The 26556-nt window shown below is 43.5% G+C and overlaps 1 protein-coding gene and 1 long non-coding RNA gene across 2 annotated transcripts; both read left to right on the top strand.

The window, feature by feature from the left end:
- Positions 1–300: 300 nt before the first annotated feature.
- LOC115139057 (coagulation factor XIII A chain-like) lies at positions 301–21853 on the top strand. Its single transcript, XM_029676231.2, has 14 exons — positions 301–445; positions 1893–2081; positions 3294–3542; positions 5520–5638; positions 5911–6018; positions 6338–6512; positions 6985–7123; positions 8039–8142; positions 8277–8365; positions 14183–14339; positions 16514–16789; positions 18816–18976; positions 20640–20776; positions 21153–21853. Exons 1-14 carry the CDS (start codon positions 301–303, stop codon positions 21292–21294), a joined length of 2190 nt encoding a protein of 729 aa, XP_029532091.2. The 3' UTR covers positions 21295–21853.
- Positions 21854–22070: 217 nt separating this feature from the next.
- LOC135574165 (uncharacterized) lies at positions 22071–25557 on the top strand. The gene is made up of 2 exons (XR_010465191.1): positions 22071–22101; positions 24933–25557. It is a non-coding gene; the product is annotated as an uncharacterized LOC135574165 (long non-coding RNA).
- The last annotated feature ends 999 nt before the right edge of the window (positions 25558–26556 follow it).

The following is a 26556-nucleotide window of genomic DNA, read 5'->3' as shown; positions in this document are numbered from 1 at the left end:
ATCCACAGTACAACTGTCCTCTCAAAGGGTTAGCTGAATACGAATGGAGTTGTGATATGCTACCATGGATGGAATTCAGGACCGGTGTTCATTAAGCATCTCAGATTGCTGATCTGGGATCAGATCCCCTCCTGCCCATTTAATATTATTCTTTATGAACTTCTGAACTGTTCTGTGGTATATTATAACATTATCACTCTGTCTGTCTGTCTGTCTGCCTGCCTGTGTGTCTGCCTGTCTGTCTGTCCGTCCATCTGAATGTGTCCCAGGCCTGTGAGGTGACATTTCAGCGCTAGTACCATGTCTAACCCGGAGCCCGCAGCCCAGGTGTCCCACCGCGGCCGCAGCGCCGCCCCCATCGCCAGCTCCAATGCAGAGGGGGAGGAGGTGCCTGAGTTCGATTCCTTCGGCATAATTGGACCCCGAGGACCTCCTCCACTCAGGGGTGAGGAGGAGAATGAGCTTGTGTGTGTGTGTGTGTGTGTGTGAGGAGGATAAGGAGGCACTGTGTGTGTGCCCCCTCAGATGTGTGCGGTTTTAAAACAAATACTATAGCCACCTAGCAATTTTATGAAGTTTGCTTTAGCTAGCCCAGATAGGTTCCCAATCTCCTAACTAGCTACCAAGAAGACATTTCAGGCTATCAATCAAGTTAGAGTAGCTAGCTTGTTTAACTATCTTAGCTGGCATGCCTGCTGGCAAGGTTGGTAGACTTTAGAAAAGCAAGCAATAACTAAATGTACTGAACAAGACTCAAATTCCTTTCAATATTTTACCCAGATTTTAGCAGAGATGCAGAAAACCCTTTTCTTTTTTATATATTATATATATATTTTTTTAAAGAACCAGCAGTCAGGAGGACACAGACAGCACAAGAGGTATGCATAGATATGCTGAAATATATACATATTATTTACTTAAAATTAAGCATAACGATTATGGCTCTAGATTACAGGAAAGGGCTGTTTCAGGTGTTTGAAAAATGCAAAATTCTCAAATTTATGGATGTGGGGGGGCATAGCCCCACATTCGGACCACTTCGAACAACACTTCCCACTCTTAATGTGGGGTCTTAATTTGAGTAAATTTGCTACTGCAAGAAAATAATCCTGCAGCAACAGGAAATGTGAATTATGTGGATTATAAATAATTGACATTTTGGAAATTACAAACTTTCAGAAGCCTTTTTAAATCTCAAAAACACTTCAATCGATTACAGGCTTAACTGAATGACAACAAAGATTGAATAGTTTGGGGTATGGCCTCGTCTCCGAGGAAGCATCCTTGGAGCCAGATAATGATAACAGGTTGCCCTATGCTAGTGAATCAACATGAACACTCCCATATAAATACCTGCTATGCTTATGAGGTAACATTATAAACGCTACCACATTTGACATTTCCCACATTGCATCCTGCGTCTGTGTTTCAACTGTATCCCATATAGCCATAAATGTAGGGCCCAGAGTTTTCCATGACCACCTAACTTGACCAGGAAAAACTCAGGGCCCAAGTTATTATGACAAAAGTCAGTAATTCCAGTCTTCTTCAAGTCTCTCCTCTTCCCTTATACACTTATATATTCTCTCCCTCTCTCTCCGCCCCTCCCCTCTATCTCTCTCTCCTGCCCCCCTCTCCCACCCCCTCTATCTCTCCCTCTCCCCATCTCTCTCTCTCCCCCCTCCCCCCCTCACCCCCCTCTCTCCTCCTCTCTCCCCGCCCCGCCCCCTCTCTCTCTCTCTCACCCGTTCTCCCGCCCCCTCGCTCTCACTCCCGCCACCTCTCTCCCGCTCTCCTGCGCCCTTTCTCTCTCTCGCCCATCTCTCTCTCTCTTTCCCATCTCTCTCACTCTCCCTCTCTCCCTCCCTCCCTCCCCTTCTCCCTCCCTCCAGAGTTCTTGGACATCTGGGACGTGAACATGCTGCGGAGGCCAGATGAGGTCAATACGCCACAGCACAGCACACACCTGTATGCCAGTGACCACCTCATCATCCGTAGGGGCCAGGAGTTCCAGCTCAAGGTGACCTTTGACCGTCCTTACAAACCCTCCGATGATCAGTTTGCTGTGGAGTTCGTCATTGGTGAGATAAATAAACCCCCACCTAAAAAGCTTCCCAGAATCAAAAACATCTCACTCTGTATGCATAGTTACTAGTTTAGAAGCGGTTCAAAAGTAATGTCATGAAATAAATATACACTGTTAAATGCTCCTGCAGTTTTTAATCTAACAGTTTGAAACATAATCAAACTAAGGAGGGATTCAACAGTGTGCATGTAGTACTGTATTTATCTTTCTTTCTTGAATCAGTGGTTAGGTCTACCATAGCTCGTCCAGGGTTTACCGTAGCTCTCGTCCAGGGTATACTGTAGCTCTAGTCCAGGGTTTACCGTAGCTCTAGTCCAGGGTGTTACCATAGCTCTCATCCAGGGTTTACCGTAGCTCTAGTCCAGGGTGTTACCGTAGCTCTAGTCCAGGGTGTTACCATAGCTCTAGTCCAGGGTGTTACCATATCTCTAGTCCAGGGTAATACCCTAGCTCTTGTCGAGGGTGTTACCATATCTCTAGTCCAGGGTGTTACCATGGCTCTAGTCCAGGGTGTTACCATGTCTCTAGTACCACATCTCTAGTCCAGGGTGTTACCATAGCTTAATGCGAAGGCTCGGTGTAAGGTGAAGTTGCTGATCTGGGGTCAGTTTTGCATACTCCCCACTAATGGTTAAAGGTCCAAAGCAGCCATTTGTATCTCAATATCAAATCATTTCTGGGTAACAATGAAGTACCATACTATGATTGTTTTCAATTAAAATTGTCAAAAAAATACAAAATAGCTTCTCAGCAAAGAGTAATTTCTCAAACAAGAATTTTGCTAGAACTGTCTGGGAGTGGTCTGAGTGGGGAGGGGAAAACTGAAAATGAGCTGTTATTGGTAGAGAGGTTTGGAACTCTCTTTCTTAGTGGTCTATTAACTCATTTACCACATGGTGATGCTGCCATGGAAAGCCAAAAACCCCATCCCAGCAAAAGAGGCAGAAATGTAAAACATTTTCAAACAGTTCTTACACTAAAAGGACATTATCATAATTTTCACAATTTCACAGTATTATTCCATCCTCATAGCATGGAAATATGTATAAAATGCAATAAAATCTAGTTTTTGACTGAATTGGGCCTTTAAGGTTACAATTGGGGAAGGGGGAGCTGATCCTAGATTAAACTTCACCCCCGGAGCGGAAGTCTCAGTGTTAGCAAGCTAGCAAGACTTGTCATTCCTCTTGTTCCACCAATCCACCAGGGGGCAGTCCCCAGTTCAGTAAGGGCACCTACATCCCCGTGTCTGTGGCCAAGGACCGCCAGAGCCCGTGGGCTGGCCGGGTGGTGGACAGCACCGACAACGTGGTCACAGTGGGCATCACCCCCGCGCCAGACTGCATTGTGGGAAAGTGGCGCACGTACGTGGCGGTGGTGACGCCCTACGGAATCCGCAGGACCAGGAGGGACGAGAGTCGAGACCTCTACGTTCTCTTCAACGCCTGGGCAACAGGTCTGTGATCGACACTGACTGATGACAGCTATTCCACTAGTCTGGTCCCACATCAGTTGTTTGTGCTGATTGATTGATTGATTGATTGATTGATTGATTGACCTCTATCTTGTTTAAAAACATACAGTTGAAGTCGGAAGTTTACATACCCAAATACATTTAAACTCAGTTTTTCACAATTCCTGACATTTAATCCTAATAAAAATTCCCTGTTTTAGGTCAGTTAGGATCACCACTTTATTTTAAGAATGTGAAATGTCAGGATAATAGTAGAGAGAATAATTTATGTCAGATTGTATTTCTTTCATCACCTTCCCTGTGGGCCAGAAGTTTACATACACTCAATTAGTATTTGGTAGCGTTGCCTTTAAATGTTTAACTTGGGTCAAACACAAGCTTCCCACAATACGTTGGGTGAATGTTGGCCAATTCCTCCTGACAGAGCTGATGTAACTGAGTGAGGTTTGTAGGCCTCCTTGCTCACACACGGTTTTTCAGTTCTGCCCACAAATTTTCTATAGGATTGAGGTCAGGGCTTTGTGATGGCCACTCCAATTCCTTGAATTTGTTGTCCTTAAGCCATTTTGCCACAACTTTGAAAGTATGCTTGGGGTGGCAGGTAGCCTAGTGGTTAGAGTGTTGGACTAGTAACCGCAAGATTGAATCCCTGAGCTGACAAGGTAAAAATCTGTTGTTCTGCCCCTGAACAAGGCATTTGACCCACTGTTCCTAGGCCGTCATTGAAAATAAGAATTTGTTCTTTACTGACTTGCCTAGTTAAATAAAGGTAAAATATGCTTGGGGTCATTGTCCATTTGGAAGACCCATTTGTGGCCAAGCTTTAACTTCCTGACTGATGTCTTGAGAGATGTTTCTTCAATATATCCACATAATTTTCTTCCGTCATGATAACATCTATTTTGTGTAGTGCACCAGTCCCTCCTGCAGCAAAGCATCCCCATAACATGATGCTGCCACCCCAGTGCTTCATGGTTGGGATTTTGTTCTTCAGCTTACAAGCCTCCCCCTTTTTCCTCCAAACATAATGATGGTCATTATGGCCAAATAGTTATATTTTTGTTTCATCAGACCGGAGGACATTTCTCCAAAAAGTACGATCTTTGTCTTCATGTGCAGTTGCAAACCGTAGTCTGGCTTTTTTATGGTGGTTTTGGAGCAGTGGCGTCTTTCTTGCTGAGCGGCATTTCAGGTTATGTCGATATAGGACTCATTTTACTGTGGATATAGATACTTTTGTACCCGTTTCCTCCAGCATCTTCACAAGGTCCTTTGCTGTTGTTCTGCGATTGATTTGCATTTTTCGCACCGAAGTACATTCATCTCCAGGAGACAGAACGCATCTCCTTCCTGTGCGGTATGACGGCTGTGGTGTTTATACTTGCGTACTATTGTTTGTACATATGAACGTGGTACCTTCAGGCACTTGGATATTGCTCCCAAGGATGAACCAGACTTGTGGAGGTCTACAATTTCTTTCCTGAGGTATTGGCTGATTTCTTTTGATTTCCCCATGATGTCAAGCAAAGAGGCACTGAGTTTGAAGGTGGGCCTTGATATACATCCAAAGGTACACCTACAATTGACTCAAATTATGTCAATTAGCCTATCAGAAGCTTCTAAAGCTATGACATAATTTTCTGGAATTTTGCCAGTTGTTTAAAGGCACAGTCAACAGTGTATGTAAACTTCTGACCCACTGGAATTGTAATACAGTGAATTATAAGTGAAATAATCTGTCTGTAAACAATTGCTGGAAAAATTACTTGTGTCATGCACAAAGTAGATGTCCTAACCGACTTGCCAAAACTATAGTTTGTTAACAAGAAATTTGTGGAGTGGTTGAAAAACAAGTTTTAATGACTCCAACCTAAGTGCATGTAAACTTCCGACTTCAACTATACATTCTGAACATAGAATTTTGAATTCCATTCTAAAGTTCTGTTTTCCTTCCATCAGGTGATTCTGTGTTCCTGGATGATGCCGATGAGAGGGAGGAGTGTGTTCTCAACGAGGTGGGGGTCATCTACCACGGGGCATATGACGACATGTCTGAGCGGCCCTGGAACTTTGGTCAGGTACACATCATTTTACATTGTTTGGACAATCATTTCAAAACACAATTTCATAGTGTATGTCTGTTAATAAAGCCCAAGAAGCCATGCTGTGTTGTGAATATAGTCACAGATAAATTGGGTTGGTTGGCCCGACGTGTAACAGAGAATTCCCACACATGTTCCACACAAGATGTTTTCCACGCATGTATTACTTTGAATACAAAGACTGACCATCAAATCCTCAGATGCATATTTACAAGTTAATCCTCAGTTTTAAAAGTTGCTTGTTGCAGTTTGACTATGGGGTGCTGGATGCCTGTCTGTTCATCATGGATAAAGCTGCCGTGCCCATCACCAACCGGGGCGACGCCATCAAAGTAGCCCGGAAGGCCTCCGCCATGGTGAGGGTTACGTGGTTACCACCAGTCAATACAATACAGAGAACCAATTCAGATAACATTCTTACAACCTTTTCACATAGTGCAAGTAAAACTCAATGGAGAAATGAAAAAGCCAAATTAGAAGACAGATTTGAACAGAAGAGAGATTTGTACAGAAGAGAGATTTGTACGGAAGAGAGATTTGTACGGACGAGAGAGTTGTACAGAACAGAGATTTGTACTGAAGACAGATTTGTACAGAAGAGAGGGATTCCCTATAAAGGGAATTGGGTGCCATTTCAGACTCAAACTACAGCATATTTACCTCTCTTTCTCACAGCTGAACTCTCATGACGACGATGGGGTGCTGGTGGGGAACTGGAGTGGTGATTACACCTACGGAGTGGCACCCACCTCCTGGACAGGAAGCACTGAGATCCTCCTCAACTACTCCAGCAGCAAGACACCCGTCTGCTACGCCCAGTGCTGGGTCTATGCTGCCGTCTTCAACACCTGTGAGACTCGCAACACCACCGTTCATCCCTTAGTACAGTGTTTTCCAAGACATTCATACTAAGGTATCCTGGTCCAGGGGACCCAAAAGGGGTGCACATTTTTGGTTTTGCAACTAGCACTAACACACCTGATTCTAATCAAAGGCTTGATGATGAGATGATTAGTGGAATCAGCTGTTTTAGTACTCGATCAAAAACTAAAATGTCCACCGCTTTGGGTCCCCAGGACCAGGATTTGGAGACATTGCCTTAGTATGAATGGCTATACCACCCATTATTAGAGGATGAAGAGTGTTAGAATAGGGTCGGGGTTCAGTAGTAGTCTACGGTTTGGAGTGACAAGCTGCTGCTGTTTACTTTATTGTAACAAACATCATTGAAATAACTTATTCCCCTCTTTGATGTGCAGAATTCCTTATATTTCTTTTGTATTTGCTGATGAAATCATTTCCCTTCCCTTCCCACTCTCCAGTCCTGCGCTGTCTGGGCATCCCCGCCAGGGTTGTCACCAACTTCTTCTCTGCCCACGACAACGACGGCAACCTGAAGACTGATGTTATCCTGGATGAGAATGGCAGAATTGACAAGCACCGCACCAAGGACTCCATCTGGTAGAACTGATTCAGAGTGACAGACGACAATTGAAATCATTTGACAATCAGTGTTATTGAATGTAACACCATATTCTGTGTAACAATTGATAGTTTGGAAAATAATCTTGATTTTTAATGCTGGTAACCCGTTGTATAAAAGCAATAATACACTTGAGGCCTTGTGTTATGGCATTTTATCATGGCTGTGGTGGTCTAGCTGCTGCTTTTGCAACAGCTAATGGGGATCCCAATACAATAACATAGCCTCGTGGCTATGACCACATCACAGTCATGATAAAATGTCATAACACACCGCCTCATGTTTTATTGCTTAATTAAGTAGTTCATTACCACGTTTCTGCGCTGAACTAGCTTGAATATTTGCTTAATGAACACTACAACTCCCTTCAGCCAGCATCCCACGTAGTTCAACTTTTTTTTGTTGTGAACTATTGTAAATGGAAGAAAGTAACCCTCCCAAAAAACAACATTTTGGTGAATCGCTCAACACTACTTCATTTGGTAGAACTGATTCAATGACAGACAATGCTTGAAATCACCTTCTGATTTGAATTGACCATTTAAAAACATAATTAATCCACAAGACTACATACACTGCATTTAAAGACTACATACACTGCGTTTAAAGAGTACATACACTGCATTTAAACACTACATACACTGCGTTTAAAGAGTACATACACTGCATTTAAAGACTACATACACTGCGTTTAAAGAGTACATACACTGCGTTTAAAGAGTACATACACTGCATTTAGAGTACATACACTGCATTTAGAGTACATACACTGCATTTAAAGAGTACATACACTGCATTTAAAGACTACATGCACTGCATTTAAAGGCTACATACACTGCATTTACAATCATTGGATGTTACAGTGAAATGATGGGATGGTTATGTTGCCATAGGAACTACCATTGCTGGAACGAGTGCTACATGAGCAGGCCGGACCTTCCTCAAGGGTTTGGGGGCTGGCAGGCTGTGGATGCTACACCCCAGGAGACCAGCGATGGTGAGATGCGCACACACACACACATGCGCGTGTACACTTTTACTGATCTTGCTGACCATGTTTAAGAGGTAGTAACTATGTTATACTGTACTAATACGTATTTGTAATAAAATACCTAATGTGTCTTTCCATAGGGATGTACAGGTGTGGTCCTGCATCTGTCCAGGCCATCAAACACGGACAGATCTGCTTCCCGTTCGATGCACCATTCCTGTTTGCTGAGGTAAAGACTACAACGACGAGCCACCCTAGTGGAGCAGGGCACTAACTGCACAGGACAGTATACAAAATGTTACCCTTACTGACCACTTACCAAGAAAGCTAATTTAAAGATAGAATTAGTGAACTGTTAGTCTAACAGTGAATATACAGTAACTATACATATTTGGGGGGTTATTACTATGGTAATATATATATACAGTGGGGCAAAAAAGTATTTAGTCAGCCACCAATTGTGCAAGTTCTCCCACTTAAAAAGATGAAAGATGCCTGTCATTTTCATCATAGGTACACTTCAACTATGACAGACAAAATGGGAAAAAAAATCCAGAAAATCACATTGTAGGATTTTTAATGACTTTATTTGCAAATTATGGTGGAAAATAAGTATTTGGTCAATAACAAAGGTTTACCTCAATACTTTGTTATATACCCTTTGTTGGCAATGACAGAGGTCAAACGTTTTCTGTAAAAGTCTTCACGAGGTTTTCAAACACTGTTGCTGGTATTTTGGCCTATTCCTCCATGCAGATCTCCTCTAGAGCAGTGATGTTTTGGGGCTGTTCAACTATGTCTGTCATAGTTGAAGTGAACCTATGATGAAAATTACAGGCCTCTCTCATCTTTTTAAGTGGGAGAACTTGCACAATTGGTGGCTGACTAAATACTTTTTTGCCCCACTGTATATATATATGGTAATACATATGGTTATGTATATGGTAATCAATCAATCAAATGTATTTATAAAGGCCGTACATCAGCTGATATATCAAAGTGCTGTACAGAAACCCAGCCTAAAACCCCAAACAGCAAGCAATGCAGGTGTAGAAGCACGGTGGCTAGGAAAAACTCCCTAGAAAGGCCAGAACCTAGGAAGACACCTAGAGAGGAACCAGGCTATGAGGGGTGGCCAGTCCTCTTCTGGCTGTGTCGGGTGGAGATTATAACAGAACGGCCAAGATGTTCAAATGTTCATTAATGACCTGCAGGGTCAAATAATAATAATCACAGTGATTGTCAAGGGTGCAACATATATAGATATATATATGGTTATATATGGTAATACATATGGTTATATTTACATTTAACATTTAAGTCATTTAGCAGACGCTCTTATCCAGAGCGACTTACAAATTGGTGCGTTCACCTTAAGACATCCAGTGGAACAGCCACTTTACAATAGTGCATCTAAATCTTTTAAGGGGGGGTGAGAAGGATTACTTTATCCTATCCTAGGTATTCCTGAAAGAGGTGGGGTTTCAGGTGTCTCCGGAAGGTGGTGATTGACTCCGCTGTCCTGGCGTCGTGAGGGAGTTTGTTCCACCATTGGGGGGCCAGAGCAGCGAACAGTTTTGACTGGGCTGCGCGGGAACTGTACTTCCTCAGTGGTAGGGAGGCGAGCAGGCCAGAGGTGGATGAACGCAGTGCCCTTGTTTGGGTGTAGGGCCTGATCAGAGCCTGGAGGTACTGAGGTGCCGTTCCCCTCACAGCTCCGTAGGCAAGCACCATGGTCTTGTAGAGGATGCGAGCTTCAACTGGAAGCCAGTGGAGAGAGCGGAGGAGCGGGGTGACGTGAGAGAACTTGGGAAGGTTGAACACCAGACGGGCTGCGGCATTCTGGATGAGTTGTAGGGGTTTAATGGCACAGGCAGGGAGCCCAGCCAACAGCGAGTTGCAGTAATCCAGACGGGAGATGACAAGTGCCTGGATTAGGACCTGCGCCGCTTCCTGTGTGAGGCAGGGTCGTACTCTGCGGATGTTGTAGAGCATGAACCTACAAGAACGGGCCACCGCCTTGATGTTAGTTGAGAACGACAGGGTGTTGTCCAGGATCACGCCAAGGTTCTTAGCGCTCTGGGAGGAGGACACAATGGAGTTGTCAACCGTGATGGCGAGATCATGGAACGGGCAGTCCTTCCCGGGAGGAAGAGCAGCTCCGTCTTGCCGAGGTTCAGCTTGAGGTGGTGATCCGTCATCCACACTGATATGTCTGCCAGACATGCAGAGATGCGATTCGCCACCTGGTCATCAGAAGGGGGAAAGGAGAAGATTAATTGTGTGTCGTCTGCATAGCAATGATAGGAGAGACCATGTGAGGTTATGACAGAGCCAAGTGACTTGGTGTATAGCGAGAATAGGAGAGGGCCTAGAACAGAGCCCTGGGGACGCCAGTGGTGAGAGCGCGTGGTGAGGAGACAGATTCTCGCCACGCCACCTGGTAGGAGCGACCTGTCAGGTAGGACGCAATCAAGCGTGGGCCGCGCCGGAGATGCCCAACTCGGAGAGGGTGGAGAGGAGGATCTGATGGTTCACAGTATCGAAGGCAGCCGATAGGTCTAGAAGGATGAGAGCAGAGGAGAGAGAGTTAGCTTTAGCAGTGCGGAGGGCCTCCGTGATACAGAGAAGAGCAGTCTCAGTTGAATGACTAGTCTTGAAACCTGACTGATTTGGATCAAGAAGGTCATTCTGAGAGAGATAGCGGGAGAGCTGGCCAAGGACGGCACGTTCAAGAGTTTTGGAGAGAAAAGAAAGAAGGGATACTGGTCTGTAGTTGTTGACATCGGAGGGATCGAGTGTAGGTTTTTCAGAAGGGGTGCAACTCTCGCTCTCTTGAAGACAGAAGGGACGTAGCCAGCGGTCAGGGATGAGTTGATGAGCGAGGTGAGGTAAGGGAGAAGGTCTCCGGAAATGGTCTGGAGAAGAGAGGAGGGAATAGGGTCAAGCGGGCAGGTTGTTGGGCGGCCGGCCGTCTCAAGACGCAAGATTTCATCTGGAGAGAGAGGGGAGAAAGAGGTCAGAGCACAGGGTAGGGCAGTGTGAGCAGAACCAGCGGTGTCGTTTGACTTAGCAAACGAGGATCGGATGTCGTCGACCTTCTTTTCAAAATGGTTGACGAAGTCATCTGCAGAGAGGGGAGGAGGGGGAGGGGGAGGAGGATTCAGGAGGGAGGAGAAGGTGGCAAAGAGCTTCCTAGGGTTAGAGGCAGATGCTTGGACTTTAGAGTGGTAGAAAGTGGCTTTAGCAGCAGAGACAGAAGAGGAAAATGTAGAGAGGAGGGAGTGAAAGGATGCCAGGTCCGCAGGGAGGCGAGTTTTCCTCCATTTCCGCTCGGCTGCCCGGAGCCCTGTTCTGTGAGCTCGCAATGAGTCGTCGAGCCACGGAGCAGGAGGGGAGGACCGAGACGGCCTGGAGGATAGGGGACATAGAGAATCAAGGGATGCAGAAAGGGAGGAGAGGAGGGTTGAGGAGGCAGAATCAGGAGATAGGTTGGAGAAGGTTTGAGCAGAGGGAAGAGATGATAGGATGGAAGAGGAGAGAGTAGCGGGGAGAGAGAGCGAAGATTGGGACGGCGCGATACCATCCGAGTAGGGGCAGTGTGGGAAGTGTTGGATGAGAGCAAGAGGGAAAAGGATACAAGGTAGTGGTCGGAGACTTGGAGGGGAGTTGCAGTGAGGTTAGTGGAAGAACAGCATCTAGTAAAGATGAGGTCGAGCGTATTGCCTGCCTTGTGAGTAGAGGGGGAAGGTGAGAGGGTGAGGTCAAAAGAGGAGAGGAGTGGAAAGAAGGAGGCAGAGAGGAATGAGTCAAAGGTAGACGTGGGGAGGTTAAAGTCGCCCAGAACTGTGAGAGGTGAGCCGTCCTCAGGAAAGGAGCTTATCAAGGCATCAAGCTCATTGATGAACTCTCCGAGGGAACCTGGAGGGCGATAAATGATAAGGATGTTAAGCTTGAAAGGGCTGGTAACTGTGACAGCATGGAATTCAAAGGAGGCGATAGACAGATGGGTAAGGGGAGAAAGAGAGTTATATAAGTTATATATATATAAGTTATATAATACATATGGTTGTATATATATATATATGGTAATACATATGGTTATATATATGGTAATACATATGGTTATATATATGGTAATACATATGGTTATATATATGGTAATACATATGGTTATATATATGGTAATACATATGGTTATATATATGGTAATACATATGGTTATATATATATGGTAATACATAAGGTTTTATATATATATGGTAATACATATGGTTTTATATATATATATATATATGGTAATACATATGGTTATATATATGGTAATACATTTGGTTATATATATGGAAATGCATATGGTAATATTCAGTGCATTCAAAAAGTATTCAGACCCCTTGACATTTTCCACATTTTGTGATGTTACAGCTGTATTCTACACTGGATTAAATCTGGGGGGTTTCTCATCAATCTGCACACACTACCGCATAATGGGCAAATGTATAAAAAAGCAACAACTGAAATATCACATTTACATAAGTATCCAGACCCTTTACTCAGTACTTTGTTAAACACCTTTGGCAGAGATTACAGCCTTGAGTCTTCTTGGGTATGACACTACAAGCTTGGCACGCCTGTATTTGGGGCTTTCTCACATTCTTCTCTGCAGATCCTCTCAAGCTCTGTCAGGTTGGATGGTGAGGCCTCTGGCTGGGCAACTCAAGGACATTCAGAGACTTCTCCCGAAGCCACTACTGCATTGTCTTGGCTGTGTGCTTAGGGTCGTTGTCCTGTTGGAAGGTGAACCGTTGCCCCGGTCTGAGGTCCTGAGCAAGTTTTCATCAAGGATCTCTCTGTACTTTGCTCCGTTCATCTTTCCCTCGATCCTGTCTCCCAGTCCCTGCCGTTTGAATTTAGATTGTTTTTAAATTGAACCTTTATTTAACTAGGCAAGTCAGTTAAGAACGAAGTCTTATTTTACAATGATGGCCTACCCCGGGTCAAACCTACCCCTAACCTGGACAATGCTGGGCCAATTGTGCACCACCCCACAGCATGATGCTGCCACCACCATGCTTCACCGTAGGGATGGTGTCATGTTTCCTCCAGAAGTGACGCTTGGCATTCAGGCCAAATAGTTAAATCTTGGTTTCATCAGACCAGAGAATCTTGTTTCTCATGGTCTGAGAAGTCATTTAGGTGCCTTTTGGCAAACTCCAAACATACTGTCATGTTCCTTTTACTGAGGAGTGGCTTTCGTCTGGCCATTCTACCGTAAGGCCTGATTGATGGAGTGTTGTAGAGATGGTTGTCCTTCTGGAAGGTTCTCCCATCTCCACAGAGGAACTCTGGAGCTTTGTCAAAGTGACCATCGGGTTCTTGGTCACCTCCCTGACCAATGCCCTTCTTCCCCCGATTGCTGAGTTTGGCCGGGCGGCCAGCTCTAGGAGTCATGGTGGTTCCAAACTTATTCCATTTAAGAATGATGGAGGCCACTGTGCTCTTGGGGACATTCAATGCTGCAGAAACGTTTTGGTACCCTTCCCCAGATCAGTGCCTCGACACAATCCTGTCTCAGAGCTCTAAGGACAATTCCTTTTACCTCATGGCTTGGTTTTTGCTCTGACATGAACTGTCAAATGTGGGACCTTATATAAACAGGTGTGTGCCTTTCCAAATCATGTCCAATCAATTGAATTTACCACAGGTGAACTCTATCAAAAGTTGTAGAAACATCTCAAGGATAATCGATGGAAACAGGATGCACCTGAGCATGCACATGTGATATTTCAGGTTTTTCTGTTTTTGCTTCGTCATTATGGGGTATTCTGTGTAGATTGATGAGGGGAAAAAATATTAAATAGATTTTAGAATAAGGCTGTAACATAACAAAATGTGGAAAAGGGGGTCTGAATATTTTCCGAATGCACTGTATATTACCATATATTACGTTATTACAATAATGACTAAATATATGAGCAAATATATGACTAATTGACTAATGACTGGTTTTACATGATGAATGTGTTCCATTCTTCCTGTTCTGTAGGTGAACAGTGATGTGGTGTTCTACTCACGGAACCCCAGAGACGGAACTCTGGAGCCGGTCAAGGTCAACAGCAGCCATGTTGGCAGGATGGTGGTGACCAAAGTGCCCGGCCAGGATGCTCGCCGTGACATCACTGATCAGTACAAGTTCCCTGAGGGTAGGAGAGGAGGGGTGGAGGGAGGGAGAGTCACAGAGCAAACATTTAAAGCAACGGTTTCCCAGACACAGATTAAACCTAGGACTAGGCTTTGTCTAGGTCCGGGATACCTGCGCAAAAAGTGTCAGTCTTTGTCAGTTCCTGCTTACTCCCGTGTCATAAAAAGTATTAACACCCTGCCATATCTGACTTTCCATCACGGGAATCTTACCCCCGTGGTGGTTAATTTCTTTACTATCAAATGAGGAGAGACAAACTTATCACACAAGTCAGAGTTATACTTAAACTAAATCTTTGTTTACTTATTAATAAGGGAACAAGTCAATACAACGCACACATATAATGTTAATCGATTGAGTGCTATACGTTACTGAAGGCTGGTCGATGAATCATTCGTTGAGAGCCCCGAGACAAATGTACAAAGGTATTTTATAGCCAAGATACACGCTCTTCAGGCTACATGACGAACAACAGATGTATGGAATGGGTCACAAGGTTAAAATTTGTATGAAAGATACTTATAATTCACAGCTTCCCAGCTGCTGCAAAAACAGTTCTCATTGTGTAGAGAGCAAGGTCTGGCCCTGGAGTCATCTCTCCCTGTTACCTTATGGGGCGGCAGGGTAGCCTAGTGGTTAGCGCGTTGGACTAGTAACCGGAAGGTTGCAAGTTCAAACCCCCGAGCTGACAAGGTACAAATCTGTCGTTCTGCCCTTGAACAGGCAGTTAACCCACTGTTCCTAGGCCGTCATTGAAAATAAGAATTTGTTCTTAACTTAACCTCTTACCTCTACCTGGGACGCAAGCTCTGGAAATGCAAATGTGCTACGCTAAATGCTAATAGTATTAGTTAAAACTCAAAAGTTCATTAAAATACACATGCAGGGTATCAAATTAAAGCTACACTCGTTGTGAATCCAGGCAACAAGTCAGATTTTTAAAATGCTTTTCGGCGACAGCATGAGAAGCTATTATCTGATAGCATGCACCAATACACTACAACAGAAAAGCACAGCAGGGGACGTAAACAAAATAATTAGCATTTCGGCGTTACACAAACCGCACAATAAAATAGAAAACAGTCATTACCTTTCACCATCTTCTTTGTTGGCACTCCTAGATGTCCCATAAACACTATTGGGTCTTTATTTCGATTAAATCGGGCCATATAAAGCCAAGATATCGTTATATGTAGACTGTGTGATAAACGAAAAACAGCGATTTCACAACGTAACGTCATTTTTTTAAATTCAAAAAGTAGACGATAAACTTTCACAAAACACTTCGAAATACGTTTGTAATGCTACTTTAGGTATTAGTAAACGTTAATAAGCGATAAAATTCATCCGTAGGCGATGTACATATCATTAGCTGTCGTTTTGGAAAAAATTTCAGGAGAGAGCTCTTCCGGAATGATCTGGGCGGAGACCGGAGGTACGTCGTGCCCCTCTTTCGGTTCAACCAAGAATCAAAGAGGATTAAATTCACAAGATACTCGACTACATGGGGATGCTGTGGGAGTTGAATGCTCGGTTTTATCTAATTCGGCTCACTGTTAACAATTGCTGGAAGTGGCGCAAGGATATTTATTTCCATTTTCTGTGATCAGGTTTTCCTGCGCTTTCCGATGTAACGCACGTTATGTAATAGCCACAGTCGTGATTTAACCAGTTTTAAAAACGTCCGAGGGTTTCCTATACACACACAACCATATGAACGTACTATATTCCTGGCATGAGTAGCAGGGCGCTGAAATGTTGCGCGATTTTTAACAAAATGTTCAAAAAAGTAGAGGGTAGGAGTAAGAGGTTAACTGACTTGCCTAGTTAAATAAAGGTCAAAATAAAAAAATTTAAAAAAATAATAGAACAGAAACATTAACTCATGCTCTGGAATGCGGTATCACCCAAAGACATCGTAAATCTTCCAGACTCCCCTCCTCAGTAGAACACACACAGATCAGTGTTCTAACAACCCCTATTCTGCTGCATAAAACAACCATTTGATGCAATAACAGCATTATAACATAATCTTGTCATTTCTGTTCTGACACCCACTAAAGAAGGTAACAAAATGGAAAAACAAGGGGTTTTGTCTCTTTGCAAATGGGGTACCACCACTCTAGAAACTTCTGTGAGAGGCCTTATACTCTCTCCCTCTTGTCATATCAACAGGTAGTCCCGAGGAGCGCACGGTGCTGGAGAAGGCAGAGGAGTACGGCTGTCATCGTGAGAAGGCCACCCCTCCGGAGGCTGACGTGGAGCTGGACATGCCCCTGATGGAGGTGAGGGTGGGGGATGACTTTGAGCTCAAGCTGGAGTTCAACAACACGAGTGACCAGGCGCGTACCGTGGACGTGTACGTCAGTGGCAATGTGGTGTATTACACTGGAGTCACCAGCTCTGAGTTCCTCTTCAAAACACCTAGAGTGATTCTGGATCCCAAGAAAGGTAGGTGGGTTGAGGAGGGGCTGAGGAAGGTGTGTGTATGTCCGTATGTGTTAACCGCTCTAGGGGGTGTGGGACGCTACCGTTCCACCTGGCCAACATCCAGTGAAATTGCAGAGCGCCAAATTCAAAAACAGAAATACTCATTATAAAAATTCATAAAACATATAAGTGTTATACATCGGTTTAAAGATGAACTTCTTGTTAATCCAAACACGGTGTCAGATTTCAAAAAGGCTTTACAGTGAAAGCATACCATGTGATTATCTGAGAACAGTGCCCAGCAGACAAATCCTTACAAACAGTTACCAGCCAAGTAGAGGAGTTACACAAGTCAGAAATAGTGATAAAATGAATCACTTACCTTTGATGATCTTCATATGTTTGCACTCACATGACTCCCATTTACTCAATAAATGTTCATTTTGTACGATAAAGTCCCTCTTTATATCCAAAAACCTCAGTTTTGTTCACGCATTTTGTTCAGTAATCCACAGGCTCAAAGGCAGTCACAACAGACAGACGAAAAATCCGAAAAGTATCAGTAAAGTTCATAGAAACATGTCAAATTATATTTATAATCAATCCTCAGGTTGTTTTTAGTCATAATAGTCAATAACATTTCAACCGGACAATAGCTTCATCAATATTAAAGGAAAACAAGAAAAAAAACAAGAAAGGCAGGACACTGCAGTGTCCACTCATTCAAAGTGGTTTTACACCCTCATTCTTCAGAATACAAGCCTGAAACAATTTGCTAGAATATGCATATACAGTAATTGACAGCTTAGGATAGAAAACAATATAAAGTTTCCAAAACTGTAAAAATATTGTCTGTGAGTACAACAGAACTGATATTGCAGGCGAAAGCCTGAGAAAAATCCAATCCGGAAGTGACTCATGTTTTGAAAGCTCTGCGTTCCCATGCGTCCCTATTGAGCAGTGAATGGGCTATCAACCAGATTACTTTTTCTCCGTATTCCCCAAGGTGTCTACAGCATTGTGACGTAGTTTTACGCATTTATGTTGAAGAATACCTGTAAGCGGCTACATTGCGCAAGTGGTCACCTGATGGCTCTCAGAGTGATTCTCGCGTAAAATACAGAGGTAGCCATTATTCCAATTGGTCCTACTGAAAAACCAATTGTCCCGGTGGATATATTATCGAATAGATATTTGAAAAACACCTTGAGGATTGATTATAAACAACGTTTGCCATGTTTCTGTCGATATTATGGAGCTAATTTTTAATATCTTTTGGCGTTTTCGTGACTGCAATTTCCAGTCGATTTCTCAGCCAAACGTGAACAACAAACGGAGCTATTTCGCCTACAAAAATAATATTTTTGGAAAAAAGGAACATTGGCAATCTAACTGGGAGTCTCGTGAGTGAAAACATCCAAAGCTCATGAAAGGTAAACGATTTAATTTGATTTATTTTCTGATTTCCGTGACCAAGTTACCTGCTGCTAGCTGGACAAAATGCTATGCAAGGCTATCGATAAACTTACACAAATGCTTGTCTAGCTTTGGCTGTAAAGCATATTTTGAAAAACTGAGATGACAGGGTGATTAACAAAAGGCTAAGCTGTGTCTCAATATATTTCACTTGTGATTTTCATGAATGGGAATATTTTCTAGGAATATTTATGTCCGCGTTATGTGAATTAGTGTCAGTCAATGATTACGCTCCCGGACCCGGGATGGGGAGTCATTAGAGGTTAACCGTTTTGGAAAATGTAGAGTGTTTTCTATCCAAATCTACAAATATATCTAATTATATGCATATCCTAACTTCTGGGCCTGAGTAGCAGGCAGTTTACTTTGGGCACGCTTTACATCCGGAGGTGAAAATAGTGGCCCCTACCCTAGTGAGGTTAAGGGGTGCATGTAAGATCAACATTCTCTACTAGCAGCACGCTAGTTGCTCTGCAATATTTCTTAAGCAGGTGCCCCAGAAAATACATGAAAATTAAAATAAAACTCATGGAGACAAAGCATATCCTAAGTCATCTCTGTGTTTTCCCAGCTGAGAAGCAGGTGATGGAGGTGCGTTCCCAGGACTACATGAGAAAGCTGGTGGAGCAGGCCAACCTCCACTTCATCGCCACCGGGAAGGTCAAGGAGACCGGCCAGATCATCACCAGCATGAGGGTCGTCACCCTACACACCCCCAAACTCTCTGTAGAGGTAGGTAATATAATGCTACATTCCCCAAACTCTCTAGAGGTAGGTCATATAATGCTACATACCCCAAACTCTCTGTAGAGGTAGGTCATATAATGCTACATTCCCCAAACTCTCTAGAGGTAAGTCATATAATGCTACATACCCCAAACTCTCTGTAGAGGTAGATCATTTCCTGCTACATACCCCAAACTCTCTAGAGGTAGGTCATATAATGCTACATACCCCAAACTCTCTGTAGAGGTAGGTCCTATAATGCTACATACCCCAAACTCTCTAGAGGTAGATCATATAATGCTACATTCCCCAAACTCTCTAGAGGTAGGTCATATAATGCTACATACCCCAAACTCTCTGTAGAGGTAGGTAATTTAATGCTACATGGAGCAGGCCAACCTCCACTTCATCGCCACCGGGAAGGTCAAGGAGACCGGCCAGATCATCACCAGCATGAGGGTCGTCACCCTACACACCCCCAAACTCTCTGTAGAGGTAGGTAATATAATGCTACATTCCCCAAACTCTCTAGAGGTAGGTCATATAATGCTACATACCCCAAACTCTCTGTAGAGGTAGATCATATCATGCTACATACCCCAAACTCTCTGTAGAGGTAGGTAATTTAATGCTACATACCCCAAACTCTCTGTAGAGGTAGGTCATTTAATGCTACATACCCCAAACTCTCTAGAGGTAGGTCATATAATGCTACATACCCCAAACTCTCTGTAGAGGTAGATCATTTCCTGCTACATACCCCAAACTCTCTAGAGGTAGGTCATATAATGCTACATACCCCAAACTCTCTGTAGAGGTAGGTCCTATAATGCTACATACCCCAAACTCTCTAGAGGTAGATCATATAATGCTACATTCCCCAAACTCTCTAGAGGTAGGTCATATAATGCTACATACCCCAAACTCTCTGTAGAGGTAGGTAATTTAATGCTACATGGAGCAGGCCAACCTCCACTTCATCGCCACCGGGAAGGTCAAGGAGACCGGCCAGATCATCACCAGCATGAGGGTCGTCACCCTACACACCCCCAAACTCTCTGTAGAGGTAGGTAATATAATGCTACATTCCCCAAACTCTCTAGAGGTAGGTCATATAATGCTACATACCCCAAACTCTCTGTAGAGGTAGATCATATCATGCTACATACCCCAAACTCTCTGTAGAGGTAGGTAATTTAATGCTACATACCCCAAACTCTCTGTAGAGGTAGGTCATTTAATGCTACATACCCCAAACTCTCTGTAGAGGTAGGTCATTTAATGCTACATACCCCAAACTCTCTAGAGATAGGTAATATAATGCTACATACGTCAAACTCTCCATCCAACCAATGTTCAACAATTAATTTATATTGGATTAAATTACATTCAATTAAGAAAATGTATTAATCCACATAGGGGACATTTTTGCTGACAGTCATCTGAGGCTGAGAATTTTTTGTTGTGACCTGACCTGGTTTGATGGACTTTTTCCTGGTCTGGTCACCTGGTGGTAACTTTGTGAACATTGTGGAAAGCACAAAATGAATCAATTTGTACTGTATATAAAGTACACTGGATTTTACAAATATGCTGCATTTCTCGATCCTAGCTGGGTCTTCACGGCTAGGGTCAGGACCGTTCTAAACTGTCATCCGCCTCCCTGTAGGTGTCTGGTCTGGCCAAGGTGAGTGAGGAGATGATGGTGACTGTGGAGTTCACAAACCCATTCAAGTTTAATCTGGAGGATGTGTATGTTCGTGTGGAGGGGCCAGGAGTCATGCCACCCAAGTATAAACATTACAGGTGAGCAGTGTATGTGTGTGTGTTGGTATCTGTGTGTGGGTATCAGTGTGTGTGTGTGTATCTGTGTGTGTGTGTGTGTGTATATCAAATCAAACTTTATTTGTCACATGCGCTGAATACAACAAGTGTAGTCCTTACCATGAAATGCTTAGGTGGTGTACAGAGGCCCATTATCCGCAACCATCAGTCCTGTGTGCCAATGGCACGTTGTGTTGGCTAATCCAAGTTGATCATTTGGAGGCGGCCCATCAGGAAGTCCAGGATCCAGTTGGAGAGGGAGGTGTTTAGTCCCAGGGTCCTTAGCTTACGTGGGTGTGTGTATGTGTGCGCTTGTGTGGGATTGCACTCATGTACTGTATGTATGTTTCTATTCCAGTCTGATCACGGCAGGCTCATCCCTGACGTGGACGGAGGGTTTCACCCCCCGTAGGGCGGGGCCAACAAAGCTGATTGCCAGTCTGGACTGTGCTGCCCTCAGACAGGTGTACGGACAGGCCCAGCTCACCGTCAAGCCCTGAGCAACACAGGAGACAACACATCTACAGCCCTTGTTACAGCCCAACTAGCAACAGTTTAGAGATTAGGGGCTCTATTCAATCCGCATCTCGGAAATTGAGCTTTACTGCGTGATTAAAATTGAAAAGGCAATGTTACCCTTTTAGTGGAGTCTGCAATCACGTTAAACACTGCATGTCGGCTCAATCGGAAATGACCTTATCGCGGAGTCTATATCGCTTTTGTTAACTTTAGTACACTGATCATGTAGCTTCACAAAATATATATATTTTCTAACTCTGCAACATTTACTGTAATTCAATGCAGTTGTTTTGTTTTCACATGACTTCTATAGCCTAGAAGTAAAAAACAACTACATCATACATGTAGCTACTATAACCCATTTACCAACAGTTTAGAGATTGGGTTGCTTTGTTGTTAAATATTAGTGAATGCATCTATGATCATGTTGTTTCACAAAATAGAACTACAGTATTTAATGTAATGACGTTAAGGACAAGTTAAGTGTCATTGTTTTGTTTTTACTTTTGACTTCTAGCACATTTTTTATATCACACAAATAAAATAATACACGATGGTTTGGAAATATTCTGTGCACTTCTATTTGTAAAACAGTGATGTACACATGTAAATGAAGCAACAAAGTGATTCATCATAGTATAAAGTGAAGTTTTATGATGGGAGGCAAAGTGAAAGATCCTTTACAAACTCTAGCAACTAGAAAAACTAAATTAAGAATAGTTGTCCATTATTTTGATCACAATGGATTCTTGCAATTATGAGAAGAAGACTTAAGGTGACCTTCTATGGTGAGTGCCTGTTTATTGTGTTATCCTTCTATGTTCAATCCGAAAGCATATCAAATCAAATCAAATGTATTTATATAGCCCTTCGTACATCAGCTGATATCTCAAAGTGCTGTACAGAAACCCAGCCTAAAACCCCAAACAGCAAGCAATGCAGGTGTAGAAGCACGGTGGCTAGGAAAAACTCCCTAGAAAGGCCAAACCTAGGAAGAAACCTAGAGAGGAACCAGGCTATGTGGGGTGGCCAGTCCTCTTCTGGCTGTGCCAGGTGGAGATTATAACAGAACATGGCCAAGATGTTCAAATGTTCATAAATGACCAGCATGATCGAATAATAATAAGGCAGAACAGTTGAAACTGGAGCAGCAGCACGGTCAGGTGGACTGGGGACAGCAAGGAGTCATCATGTCAGGTAGTCCTGGGTCATGGTCCTAGGGCTCAGGTCCTCCGAGAGAGAGAAAGAAAGAGAGGAGAGAATTAGAGAACGCACACTTAGATTCACACAGGACACCGACACATAAACTACTGCAGCATAAATACTGGAGGCTGAGACAGGAGGGGTCAGGAGACACTGTGGCCCCATCCGAGGACACCCCCGGACAGGGCCAAACAAGAAGGATATAACCCCACCCACTTTGCCAAAGCACAGCCCCCACACCACTAGAGGGATATCTTCAACCACCAATTTACCATCCTGAGACAAGGCTGAGTATAGCCCACAAAGATCTCCGCCATGGCACAACCCAAGGGGGGGCGCCAACCCAGACAGGATGACCACATCAGTGAATCAACCCACTCAGGTGACGCACACCTTCCAGGGACGGCATGAGACAGCCCCAGTAAGCCAGTGACTCAGCCCCTGTAATAGGGTTAGAGGCAGAGAATCCCAGTGGAAAGAGGGGAACCGGCCAGGCAGAGACAGCAAGGGCGGTTCGTTGCTCCAGAGCCATTCCGTTCACCTTCCCACTCCTGGGCCAGACTACACTAAATCATATGACCCACTGAAGAGATGAGTGTTCAGTAAGGACTTAAAGGTTGAGACCAAGTTTGCGTCTCTGACATGGGTAGGCAGGCCGTTCCATAAAAATGGAGCTCTATAGGAGAAAGCCCTGCCTCCAGCTGTTTGCTTAGAAATTCTAGGGACAATAAGGAGGCCTGCATCTTGTGACCGTAGCGTACGTGTAGGTATGTCGGCAGGACCAAATCAGAGAGATAGGTAGGAGCAAGCCCATGTAATGCTTTGTAGGTTAGCAGTAAAACCTTGAAATCAGCCCTTGCTTTGACAGGAAGCCAGTGTAGAGAGGCTAGCACTGGAGTAATATGATCACATTTTTTGGTTCTAGTCAGGATTCTAGCAGCCGTATTTAGCACCAACTGAAGTTTATTTAGTGCTTTATCCGGGTAGCCGGAAAGTAGAGCATTGCAGTAGTCTAACCTAGAAGTGACAAAAGCATGGATTAATTTTTCTGCATCATTTTTGGACAGAAAGTTTCTGATTTTAGCAATGTTACGTAGATGGAAAAAAGCTGTCCTTGAAATGGTCTTGATATGTTCTTCAAAAGAGAGATCAGGGTCCAGAGTAACGCCGAGGTCCTTCACAGTTTTAATTGAGACGACTGTACAACCATTAAGATTAATTGTCAGATTCAACAGAAGATCTCTTTGTTTCTTGGGACCTAGAACAAGCATCTCTGTTTTGTCTGAGTTTAAAAGTAGAAAGTTTGCAGCTATCCACTTCCTTATGTCTGAAACACATGCTTCTAGCGAGGGCAATTTTGGGGCTTCACCATGTTTCATTGAAATGTACAGCTGTGTGTCATCCGCATAGCAGTGAAAGTTAACATTATGTTTTCGAATAACATCCCCAAGAGGTCAAATATATAGTGAAAACAATAGTGTAGCATAGGCTACCTCTGTCGGTTCAAATATTTTTCCACTGTAACAACAAGATGGCGGCGGCATTTTAGACTTTATAAACTACTACTACTTCTACATGGGATTTATATAGCGCTCTTCAAAAACCCAAAGATGCTTTACATTAGTTAAAAAGAAACACAAGAAACACAAAATCTAAACAAAACGTGAAAGTGTGAGTGCATGAGTGAGCGAGTGCGTGTATGCGCATCATCGTGTGTGTGTGTTTTACTGCCACTTTTTTTATCTAGGAAGCCAAGGACACCATAAAACGACAGGCATAGCAACTGATTTTCAATCTGTTGTATCGTGTCCCCAATGTATGAAACAACAATTTAAAAGCTAGCCAAAATATAAACTTAAAATCAGATTTAAATTACAGTATTCTAGAATCTTTAGCTATTCATTGCAACACTTCTAGTTATAAAACAATGATATACTCATGCAAATGCAGATCAAGCAACAAAGTGATTTGTAAAAGTGCAAAGTTCAGTTTTATGATAAAAGCATAAACCTTTACAGCTTCAAGCTACTGTTGCTGTTTTCATAACACAAACCACACATGTTGTGCAGAGGGTTTTGAGAAGCAACGTTATTATGGTGAAATACAGAAAGGACAAAACAGATTTCCTAAATGGAAGAACGATAATCTGATATTTGACAATCATTTGGTATGGTTGAGCTCAAATAAACTGGAAAACTTTACAATGCCTAGTAAGTCTACACGCCCCTTGCATTGTCATCATATTTTGCTGCCTTCAAATTAAATCGAAAATGAGATTAAGTTGGATTTCTTTCCCTACAGATTTACACTACCTTCTCTACATTTTCAAAGTGAAAAAGTTCCAAAGAAATTCTGGTGTGTCTTTGGCATAAAAATATGTGCAATTGTCTCTCTGAAAAATGAAACTATATCCTAGGGTTAGGTTCCGTTCGTTCCATACTGGATTCGAGGCGTCGGGCGAGGGGCCTTCAGTACCTTGTGGAGTGGGAGGGGTATGGTCTGGAGGAGAGATGCTGGGTTCTGGTGGAGGACGTGTTGGACCCTTCATTGCTGTGGGAGTACCACCATCACCGTCCGGATTTCCCTGCACCTCGCCCTCCGGGTCATCCCCGAAGCCGGTGTAGGTGCGCTCCTGAAGCCACGCATCAAGGGAGGGGGGGTACTGTCACGACTCCCGCCGAAGTCCGTCCCTCTCCTTGTTCGGGCGGCGTTCAGCGGTCGACGTCACCGGTCTTCTAGCCATCGCCATTCCACCTTTGTTTTGTCTTGTTTTCCCGCACACCTGGTTTACATCCCCTCATTACTCTACCTGTATATTATCTTCTGTTTCCCCCCATGTCTGTGTGTGGTATTGTTCGTTTGTTACATGTGTGACGCTACAGGCTGGTTGAGGGCCGGGTATTGTTGTACCTATGGTTCTGTATTTTGTACCATTTTGTGTATTTGTGCGCTATCGCTTTTCCCTTAGGCCGGAGTGTTGAGACACAGTTGAATGTGGCTGTTTTTTTCCTCTGCCTAATTAAAGTGTGCTTGTTCACTCATCTCTGCTCTCCTGCACCTGACTTCCTTCGACCAGTTACGCCCATTGTGACACCCCTCCTATCTCTTTTTCTAATAATAACTTTTTTAGGACCCTTTAGGTATGCCCAACAAAATTATAAAAAATATTCGGTAGAATATTGAATTTGGCCTGTACTTACTATAGCCCGTAGAAACGCATTGAATAAACCATTCATAAATTGCAATAAAGACAGTCAACAAAATAAATCAAAAGGTTTTAAATGTCTGTCCTATGTCTAGAAGAAAGAAGAAAGCTCAGGATATATATACATCTTCTTTTTTTTTTACACATATTGAACCCCTCATTTTTATTGGCACAAAACTACCTCCATACTTCCATTCCTTTGTATTGTTTACCATAAGAGGAGTCCCGTGACACTTGTGGGTAGAGCAAACCGGAAAACACCATTGTGTTTGTGAGAGTCTCCCATTTCCACAGTGGGGTGTTTTGTTTGTAGCCCAAATGGTTAGGACACTACAGACAGAAGTTGGCACATCAGCGTTACCGACTTTAGATGAGTCCCATGGGGCTTGTGGGGATCGTAGAGCAAAACGGAGAACACCATCATGTTCGGGAGAGTCTCATCTTTCCATACGGTACAAGCGTTTTTGTGAAAAGACAGATTTTCAGGATATCTCATGATCTGACAAACACTGCTGTAGCTTGGCCACCTTCCAACGCAGAAGAGGGGGCCAACATAGGCAGATGCAGTGGATTGAGACGGAGCCCATGAAAAAAACACACCTCTAGCTTAAACTGACGCGTTTGGATGGGTATGTTTTTATGATGTTACCTAGATTGATGCATGGGTGCGTCAAGACTCTTAAGGATATCTTAAACCCCTGTTCATAAAGGGCTAAAAACAGCAACAATATATGACATATGTTTTTCACAAATCAAGTGCAGTAGCTTGACAAGGGTCTTCACTGTTGAAGCATTCCTTGATTTTGTCTGATATGCTTATGTATTATTTTCTGTT

Source organism: Oncorhynchus nerka, linkage group LG12, assembly GCF_034236695.1.
Source record: "Oncorhynchus nerka isolate Pitt River linkage group LG12, Oner_Uvic_2.0, whole genome shotgun sequence".
Taxonomy (NCBI): domain Eukaryota; kingdom Metazoa; phylum Chordata; class Actinopteri; order Salmoniformes; family Salmonidae; genus Oncorhynchus; species Oncorhynchus nerka.
Note: the sequence above shows the minus strand (reverse complement) of the source record. Positions and strands in the feature narration are given on the sequence as shown.